Source organism: Oryctolagus cuniculus, chromosome 6 (genome assembly GCF_964237555.1).
Source record: "Oryctolagus cuniculus chromosome 6, mOryCun1.1, whole genome shotgun sequence".
Taxonomy (NCBI): domain Eukaryota; kingdom Metazoa; phylum Chordata; class Mammalia; order Lagomorpha; family Leporidae; genus Oryctolagus; species Oryctolagus cuniculus.
In genome coordinates this window covers 529,087-539,014 of record NC_091437.1, presented here as the reverse complement: position 1 = coordinate 539,014, position 9,928 = coordinate 529,087, and the positions used below count along the sequence as shown (strand labels likewise).

General features: G+C 60.5%; 1 protein-coding gene across 2 annotated transcripts; it reads right to left on the bottom strand.

Moving 5' to 3' along the window:
• Nucleotides 1-384: 384 nt before the first annotated feature.
• Nucleotides 385-9,322, bottom strand: LOC103347581 (ral-GDS-related protein-like). Of its 2 annotated transcripts, none has more exons than XM_070075742.1 (13): nt 9,063-9,322; nt 8,634-8,696; nt 7,169-7,362; nt 5,768-5,961; nt 5,362-5,630; nt 4,519-4,734; nt 4,083-4,186; nt 3,321-3,390; nt 2,020-2,094; nt 1,536-1,610; nt 1,361-1,390; nt 885-1,006; nt 385-667 (listed from the first exon to the last, which is right to left on the bottom strand). In XM_070075742.1, exons 1-13 carry the CDS (start codon nt 9,198-9,200, stop codon nt 604-606), a joined length of 1,614 nt encoding a protein of 537 aa, XP_069931843.1. In that variant the 5' UTR covers nt 9,201-9,322; the 3' UTR covers nt 385-603. The 2 variants fall into 2 exon arrangements, with proteins under 2 accessions (XP_069931843.1, XP_069931842.1); XM_070075741.1 differs by having other exon boundaries at nt 1,361-1,393; nt 9,063-9,318.
• Between the last annotated feature and the right edge of the window lie 606 nt (nt 9,323-9,928).

Genomic DNA, 9,928 nt, shown 5'->3' with positions numbered 1-9,928 from the left:
TGCCACAGCACCAGCCCCTCTTATTTATTTGGAAGGCAAACTGAGAGAGAGAGAGAGAGAGAGAGAGAGAGAGAGACCATCCATCTGCTGGTTCACCTCCCATATACTCACCACAGCCAGGCCAGGCCAGGCTCAACCCAACATCCTAAACCCAGGGCAGAAAGTACAAGAGGAGTGAGGCAGTGTTTTTACACCAGGCACCAAATGATCTGCCAGTGCCTCTTAGGAGAAATAACTCAGGGAACCTCAACCAGCGAGGCACAGCTCTAGGAGCCGCAACTAGGAGGGGCCCATGTCCGCGGCGCATTTGCACAGGTGGAACACCGCTCACAACCTCAGATATGGGGAAGCAATGATGAGGAAGCATGAAACTCATGGTGCAACATATTTATATTAACTTTAATAAAACTCTAATAGGGAGTTACTAACAGTGACTATAGTTAAATAGGAAAAAGAGAAAACATAAGAGGGGCAATTAAACTGATACAATGCAGGCCTCAGCTTCACAGCAGGGAGGCCACTGTCCCAGGCACCAGGCTCACAATGAGCTCAGATCTGCTCCTGAGGTCCCAGCACTCGGTCACCAGGGCATCATGATGGTGTTCATGGCCTTGAGGCTGCTGCAGGCCTCTTCGCTGAGGGCTCCAGCTGGCAGGAGAGGGCGTAGCTAACGGAGAGAGCACAGCCATGAGTCCACCAAGAGCCTCAGCTCACACCTCCCTCCCAGGGCCTGTCCAGGAGCTGCAGTCCTGGGGCCAGCAGTGCCCATGGGACAGGGCCTGCTGCCCACCAGGGGGCCTGGGCGATGCTCCCTGTAGCTGCACAGCAGGGAGAGCCCTCCCACCCCCACCCTAGGCTTCACCTAATTCCTGCCCATCACTCACCTCTCGTTCTCCGTGAGAAACTCCACAGACCGGAACCACACGACAAACTCCTCATCACACTTAAAATAATACTTGCTCGCTGCCACCTGCAGTAGTTGGATTTCTTGCAGGACTGCAATTTCCTGGGGACGGAGGGACACACAGGACACTGTCAGGGCCTGGGCTGGGAACGCTGTGGGGACCTGGTAGGGGAGGGCCCGCGGGGTTCTGGGTGTTTACTCTTAAGAGACCACCTCCACTCTAACCCATGCAGGCCCCACCCTGCCCTCCGATGGGGTTTCAAACAGCCCCTCCCCAGGGGCTTCTCCTTGATTCCAGTCCTCTACCTGCACCCACCCTAGGGATGGGTCTCCCCCTCATGTGTACCCAGCCCTCCTAATAGAGCAAAGCTGCAGGGGTGATGCATGGGGGTCCCAACTGGGACCACCTGTGACCCCCATTCCCCTCCTGCCCTGAGTGAGGACACAGCTGCTCACCTTATTCAGTTTCTGGAAGCTGATGTCAGCCTGCTGGAAGGCAGACAGAGTCCATCAGAACCGCTCCCAGCTGGGCCCAGCCCTGACCCTCCCCTTCATGAGGTCCTCGAGCCAGGCTCTCCCATCCCCGAGCCTCAGGGACCCGGCCCTCCCCACCTGCCCCAGGATCACTCACATGCACAGAGTCCCCCATCGCAGTGTGCAGCATCACCAGGTCTGTCAGGTAGGTGCCAAGAAAGGGGACGACTCCCTGTGCCACAGGGGGTGGTGATGAGCACCTGCTCTCAGCTGCCACCTGAGCCCTGGCGCCAGAGACCCCTCCACCCCAGCTCCTGAATCATGGCTCATGTCTCCCACTGGGAGCCATCAGGACCTTGGCAGCCTCCCCCATTCTCCATCCTCCCAGCTACTCCCAGGACAGCAGGCACCCCTAGGACTCCTGCTGGGATGTCCAAGGGCACACAGGCTGTGTGGCCCCCAGTGCCACCTCAGCCCCAAGTGCACTGAGAGCCCAGCTGCCCCAGGCCCTGGCTCTGGTCTCTCTGGTGGAGGCCACTGAGGCAGTGTGGGGACTGCAGGGAGGGCTGGTGGTGGAGGCCCTGCTCCTGTGGCTCGGGCCCTGGTGTGACGGAGGAGTCCCCTCGCCCGGGCACACACACCTTCTGTTGTTTCCGCAGCCTCATCTGTGCTCTCTGCGGATTCTTCTCCCGGGAAGCAAGCTTGAAGGCTCCCTTCTGCCAGGATCAAGGTCAGGGTCACAGGGCCTGCCCACACCTGGGCCCTCTGCTGGGGCCCTGCATGTCTGACCCCCTCCCCCAAGTGCACTCTGTGCTCCCACCCTCACTGGGGGCACCTTGAGCAAGGGGCCTCCCTGGGTCTGCTCCTTGGCTGGCGAGGGTGCTGGGCACCCCCCCATAGCTGTCCTGACTCAGCATCCTATGCCTGCCCTCCTCCTCCTCACTGTCCCCTGGGAGGAAGGCCAGGCCCTGCACCACGCATCACCCTTCCTTGTGCCTCACCAACCCCCATGAGCCCTGCACAACAGGCTCATCAGCCCCATCCTCTACTTGAGAAATCAGAGGCCATGGGCAGTGACCAGCCCAGAGCCACACAGGAGAGCCTGCCCTGCCCCCAGTGGACCAGTACCCCACTGTTTCACCCCAACTCCAGCTGCACCCCTGGCCAGGAGTCCATCAGGGCTCTCTGTGTCCTGATCCCTGGCCAGGCACAGCCATAGAGGGAGAGGGCCAGGTGGTCTCAAAGGCCTGGCTGACAGGTGCTGGCCACCCAGCCCCACTGGGTGCTCCCCACACCCCCAGCAGGGTTGACGATGAACCACAGCTTCTGCTGCACATCTCCCCTGCACTCAGGGAGTGGTCCCCAGGGATCATCTCTAGTGACAGGGCCTGCACAGGCTCTGGGTGGCCACACTTTGCTTCCTCCCTTAGATGGAAGGCGTTAAGATGTGGTCAGGCAGAGCCACCGGGCATGTGTGAGGAGGCCCCAGGAGCTTCCCTCATCCACCTGGAGGTGATGTCATTGCCCTGGGCAGGGTGAGAATCCCAGGACCTCAGGTGATGGGCAGTGGGTCAGGGCAGGACGGACATCACAGCCACTGGTGTGTCTGTTTCTTGTGTGCCCACTGCACCTGATGCTCAGCAGGCGTTGACCATGGGCCCTGGGACACCCATGTTGTTCGGTTCCCCCCTCCCCAGTGCAGGCAGGCAGCCTTCCCCATGCAGGTCCTGGGCAGGCAGATCCCAGGCAAGGCCTGGCTCCCTGAGGAACCGAGGTCACCTGGTGGAAGGAGGGAAGCCCTTCCTGCCACTCTGCCACACAGCCCAGGTGGGGTCAGGGGCACAGAGCCTGTCCTGCCAGCCAATACCACCCCTGCACAAGGCCCTCACCCCACAAATCACCCTACCCCCCAAACACTTGCCCCACCTCCCAGCCCCCCTACCTTGGTGAGCCGATCCCTGCTCAAGCCATTGTCCTTCTCACACAGGTGCTCAAATTTTTTGCAGCATTTCCTGTGGAGATGGGAAACCAGGAGGAGCTACTCAGTGTGATGGGAGGGTGGTGAGTGCAGCTCCCTTTACTGGAGAGCAAGGAGGATGCACACGGCCCAGGTGAGTTTCCCACTGAGTTCCCTAAGCCCTGGTGCCCAGGGGACAGGCAGGGAGCTCAAGTGGTTCTCCTGGGCCCCTCCCCTCCACTGAGCAACACTGTTCTGCCTCAAGTTCACCTGCACAGGGAGCTCTGGTGCTGCCCAGGAGCAGGTGCAGGTGGGCAAGTTAAGAACCTGGGTTTGGGCCGGTGCTGTGGTGCAGAGGGTTAGGCTGATGGCTGTGATGCCAGCATCCCATGTGATCACAGGGGTGCCCAGATGGAGAAGGCCACTGGCTTGGGCCTGGCCCAGCCACTGTGGCCACTGGGGGAGTGAGCCAGCACTAGAAGGTTTCTCTGTCAATCCCTTTTTCTCCATAACTCTGACTTTTACACAATACATAAATCTTAAAAAGGAACCAGCGCCTGACACTAAGTAAATGTCTGTGAGACAGATATCCTGGCCTTGGACCGAGGGAGACAGTTGCCCTCCCCAACTGGTCCATGTCTGGTCCCCAAATCCCTGGCCACTGGCCCTTCTCAGCTTCATGGGGGTTAGTGCTGAGTCCTGGGGTCCCAGGCAACCCTGGAGCTCCTGGACAAGACAGGCACCCACCTGGAGACTTCTCCCCACGTCTCTTTCAGACGGTAAAGAGAGGTGGACCGCAGAGCAGACAGGATGGCGTGGACCGAGGAAAAGTTCCTGAGGGTCTGGCACTCCTGGAGAGCAGAGCGGATGAGGGAGAAGTCACCTGATCCCCCTGGGCTGACGTCCCCCTCCTGCATCAGATGCCCACGGAGCCACAGGAAGGCACCAGGGCACTGTGGCCACCCTCACAGGGAGAGGATTGGGTTCAAACCACACGGAGGTTCAGGTGGGAGGTGAGCATGCACCCCTGGGGGAAGTGAGTCAGGTCAGGCCCCTCCCTGCCAGGAAGGGCCCAGGGTCTGTGCAGGGTCTTCAGCCACAGGGTGTACTCTCGAGGGCTGATAAAGCAAAGTGGCCATTCCCAGAGTGCAGTGAGCGAGGGCCCTGGCCACCCGCAGCTGACCTTGGCCACCTTGATCCAGTGCTCCACCACACGGGCCCTGTCCGTGGCCTTCATTTTGGGGTCCTTCAAGCATGTGGTTACTACACAATTTGTCACGCAGTTGAACTGCTGGACGGTGGCACGGACAGTGGAGGCCAGGTGTTCCTTGCCTCTCTTATTGCGCTCGGTCCAGACGGAGCCCAGGCAGTGGAAGGGCACGACCTTCTGGAACAGCTCCTGGGGAGGAGAGTGTCCCATGGGCACAGCCACCCCCACTCAGAGTGCACGGGTGCTGTGCATGGGGCTCACAGCGGTGGGAGCAGCAGCCCCCTGAGGGTGCCCAGAGCCCCACGGCCCAGAGCCCATTCTTGGAGAGAAGACACAGAGGTGTTTTCTCCCAGGCATCCTGGCCAACTCCCCATCCCTCAGCCCATCGCCATCAGCCCTGTGCTCTTTGTCCCCATCCCAGCGAACCTCCCTGTGGCAGCTACACCAAGGGGCTCTGTTTGCGTGTCTGCTCTGGGACCCCGTCCAACTCTGAAGCCTAATACTGCTGAGACAGGTAGGCATTCTGGGCAGACTGGCAGGGATGGGGGGCCAGGCTGCACCTCAGTGAGTGCCCTCCACCACCACTGGGCCACACCGTGCCCAGCTTTCTGTCTGTTGCTCTGTGTACCTGGCATGAGTGTGTCCCATCTCTGCTGTCCACAGAGGACAGGTGGGTTAGGACATGAGAAACGAGCCCGGGTCACACTGGGGCTGAGACATGAAGCCTGGGCTGACTCTGGCCAGGGCTTGTGTGGGATGGCAGGTGCCACAGGGACGCCGTGGTCCTGGCCCTACCCAGCAGAGCCGGCTGCTCACCGCATCCAGAAGCGTGAGCTGTTCTGCCATCGTCCTGGGGGAGAAGGCGGTGATGTCAACCATCTCCGCCCCAGGCAGCCTCTCTGCAGTCCCAGCCCAGCCAGAGGAGGCCTGTGGAGCTGGCCCTGGTGCTGATTGTGCGCTTGGGGGCAGGCCCCATGGGGAAGCTGGCCTTGGTTCTGGAGCAGGTCCTGGCTGAGCCAGTGGTGCTGCAGCTGGCTCCAGAACCAGTACGCGGAAGGGTGCTGGCCCTGCACGCAGAGCAGGAGCTGGAAGAAGAGAAAGGGTCGCCAACGTGAATCACCTTCCAGTGGCCTCCGCAAACCCCGAGAGGTCGCACTGCCTGGAAGGGGATTCCAGCCCAAACACCACCCCTGAGAGACCTGCAGACTGCGCTGCCCCTCACCGTCTGCTTTGGCCTCAGGGTGCTGGGCGTGTCCGGGCAGGGCATACAGAAAGTACACCTGGGTCCCCAGGTCTCCTCCAGGAAGGCTGACAGGCTTGCAGCCCACCTTCATCTTCAGCAGTGGAAGGCTGGTGCGGCCATGGAGCTCTGCCTCGTACAGGTCTCTGCAGCGTCCCAGGAAGGAAGCCATGTTGCTGGGGACGTAAGCAAGGGCAGCGGGGTCAGAGGCTGGCCTTGGCCATCACACTGCACTGCCTGGGGCCCCTTTGTGGCTCTGGGGCCCTGGGCATGCCTCAGCCTGTCCAGAGCATGACCCCACCCCCCAAGCCCTCCTGGGCTGCCCTGGCCATGGGAGACCTGGTCAACAGGGCTGGTGCACACCCCGTGGTGACAGCCTCCCGGTGACCTTCTTTCCTGAGGGAAGGGCCCCCGGCGCTCATCAGAGGCTCCAGGCTGACTTAGGAGCAAGTTTCTCAGGATCTCTGCAGGTCTGGACCTCCTGGGGTACGGGCAGGGAGCGTGGGTGGAGCTGGGAAGCACCTGTGCTGGGCATGGACCCCTGGCTGCTCTGCGCCCCAGCCTCCCCTCTCCTTTGCAGGTCTGGGATCCCATTCCCAGCTCTGTTCTCCTTTCCTTTGTGGGGAGTCCCCAGGCCTCGGTACTCTCAGAGGAGTCACAGGAAGTGGGAGATCCACACCCTGTCTGTCCCTCCCCAGCCACAGCCCACATTTCACTCCCACAGTTTGCAGGGACAGAAGGCCTCTGACTGGACCCACAGTCCGTGACGTCCTAGTGGGGCCTGGGCTCTGACATCCTGGCAAGACCATGGGGGGATGCATCCTCTCCCCTCTGACCCTGTGCACAGGACCCAGGCAGGCCTTCAGCTGGGAGAGTCTGGGTCCTCCCAGGTCAAGAGGCCCCGGGAATGCTGTCTGCTTTGCTCGCTGAGCTGTGACGCGTGTCTGCAAAGTGACTGCCCAGTGTTTAACATTCACGTGCTGTGGGATGAACCACACACGGACCCTTGCCAGAGAGCTGAGGGGCCTGGACCCCACACCCAGTGCCCGGGCCCTGCTCTGTCTGAATCAGGGCCTGGTGCTGGGAGGCCTCCTTTACAGATGGGAAGGCAGGGCTGCTCTCTGTGGGGTTTTCCAAACCTCGAGGGCCGTGGGCTATTGAGTCCCGAGGGTGCAGAGACCAGAAGAAGAGGGATGAGCACAGCGCCAGCAGCCCTGGCCACAGAGCAGGCACCAGGCCCCTGCCGTGTCTGCAGTCACATGGTCCCTGTCAACCCCTGAGGCTCATGCCCACACCACTCGACTTTTCAGAGGAGCACACAGGCACAGAGGGCCATGACTAGGGGGTGCAGAGGCCCCTTGTGCCTGGAGAGCAGACGCTCACCTATGGAATATCTGGTCCAGGAAATACGGAACAGTGCTGAAGTCACCATATGAGCACAGCAGAGTGGACAGGTGAGCGATTGTTCTTCCTGGTGATGCCGGGACCAGGGACTCCTCCAGCTTCACCCTGGTGCCTGGCTGCAGGCTCCGCAGAGGGCAGACCTCCGCCAGGTGCAGTGTGGACACACCTCCAAACTAGGGGGGACCAGCAGAGCCAGGAGTCAGAGGTGGGCTCCAGGGACCCCCGACCACGGGAGTCTGGGCTGGGAGAAGACCCCCTCATAGAGGGCATCCAGCTGCACCAGGTGACCCCTCACATCCCTGGGGGGTGGGGAATGAAAGGCCCAGAGTGACTTTGTTGGCCACATAGAGAGCAGTGAGGGAGAGTGGGGAGGGCAGAGTATCCCCCCAGGGAGGCCAGCAGCTGGGAGCAGCAGTGCAGAGATGGCAGCTGGCGGTGTCCCGGCCACAGCCCTTCTGCACGGTGATGTGACCGTGGCTGCTCCAGGGGACACCTCAGCCCCTCTCCCCAGCAAGTGCGGTCTGGGCCTCTGTCTCAGCAGGGCATTAGCTCCTGTGAGAGCGACGGTGACGCTCTGACTCTGCGTCCCTGAGTGTGGTTGCATGTGCCATGTGCTCCTGAGGAGGTGATGGACGTTAGGCCAGGCCATGGTGTGGGCCCCAGCTCTGCCATGCTGATAAGGAGAGGGGACAAGGACACAGAGAAGCACGGGAGAACACAAGAACATGGGAACAGAGATGGACATGTACAAGCAGGAGACACAGGCACATCCAGCCCCCAGCACTGTGTGCAAACTCCTGTGTGAGAGCCGCCCTCGTGTGGGCCCTGGGCTGTGACTGCCCAGCAGACCAGGCTTCCAGGGGCGCTCTCTGAGGCTGTGACCTGCAGCAGGGCAGCCGGGGACAAGCACTGGAATCCCAGCTGAGCCGCAGGACAAATGTCCTTTCTCATGGAACAGGATGGAGACGGGTGGGGGCTCCAGGGCTGAGACCGAGAGACACACTACCGACATTTGCATTGAGTGTAAGCCTCACCCCTGTGTGTGGGGTTTGGGTTCTCCGTCGTGGGTTGTGGGGAGGTCTGGAAGCACAGCGGAGCTGAGCCCTGCCCGGGATTCCCGGGCTGGGTGGGAAAACAGTGCTGTCCCACATGCGGATGCTCTTGACTTCATATCCAGGGAACTAGTAGTAACCTGTCCCCTGAAAATCCCACCAGGACCCGATGGGGTTGCCATAACCCAGCTGTCAGTGGGCAGCAGAGGGGCAAGATCTCTTAGGAACGAGACTGGGGTCAGTCACTCGGGTGGGAAACACCAGGATGGGGCCCAGAGGTGCCTATATCCAGCCTCGGCCCAGCCTGCTCATCTGAGTCCCTGCCTGTGTATCTCCCTAGGCCCCTCCCTCAGCCCAGCCCAGCACTGTCCACGGCTGTTGGCCTGACGCACCTGTCCGTTGCCTGAGAAGATGAGTTCCTCATGGGAATCATTGCTGATCTCCAGCGTGGAGCCCTGCAAACAGAGTGCCCGGAGCCAGGCCAGAAGGTGTCAGTGTCCCACAGGAGACATTCTGTGAGTATTTCCACTCCCCAGGTCACATATGTAGGGACATCTGGGTATACCCCCAGCCAGGGGACACAGGAGAACTCAGGTGTAACCCCTGAGTACACAAAAGGGCCCCCAACACCCACTTTCCCATCTGCCATCCCTAGAATGGGTGCAGATGACACCACAGCTGTCCTCCAATGCCTGAATCCTGGTGCTGTGCAGGAAGGGCCCCCCTCTTGTCCTTTTCTTGGGAACGGGAGGACAGCCCACGCGGGATCACCAGAGACTCCGGCCCTGGAGGGACTTTCCGGGGCTGCTAAACCCTGTTACCTGTGGCTGCCTCCTCCCCCGTGGCCACAGGCGTCCATAGTGAGAGCTCAGCCAGCGTGTTACACGCTGGAAGAGACCTTCATTCTGGGCTTTGGCTCTGCGAGAGCCTCGCCTTGAAGGGCAGCAGCAAGGGAACATAGTTCTCCCTGCAACGTTTCCTATCAAGTGAGCTGGCAATGGCTACCACTAGAATGTGGGTGCCTGGTTACCAGAGTTCCATGTTCTGTTGTGGCCCGTCACCAAGGAAGTGAGGTCACTTCCTCCAGGTCCAGTACATGGACCCTTCCAGCAGGAAGAGCTCCCAAGGCCCTCTGGGCTGCTGACTGTTCCTCACCTGCCCCGATGCCATCCCCTTGACTGTGCACAATTCTGCAAACACAGCCCCATCCCTCAGTGCCTGGGAGACCTGGATGGGGTCAGGATCCCAGGTTGAAGGGCACTCAGTTGGAGTCTAAACCTCCTTTTCCTATCATTTCCCAAAGACAGTCCTGCTTCTTAGGAAGGCCCCTAAAATCCAAGCTAAAGTCAGTGAGGAAAGCCAAGGGCAGTGTCTTAGACGAGCCCTAAGTTCTTAGGCCATCTTCTGCTGCTTTCCCAGGCTCATTAGCAGGGAGCTGAATCAGAAGTGGCACAGCTGAGCCACACACCAGCCCCCCTATGGGATGCTGGCACAGCAGGTGGTGGCTTCACCTGCTAAAGCACAGCACCAGCTCCTGTGTGAGCTTTTATTTAGAATGCTGAGATTGAATGGTGGAACTCGTGGCAAGGTCATGGCATCAGCTGGAGTTTGTGTGACTCGTGAAAGCCCCAGCGTGGGCCAGGGTCTTCTCCACTCCACAAGGGTGGCCCTCCATCCTGAGTCGGGT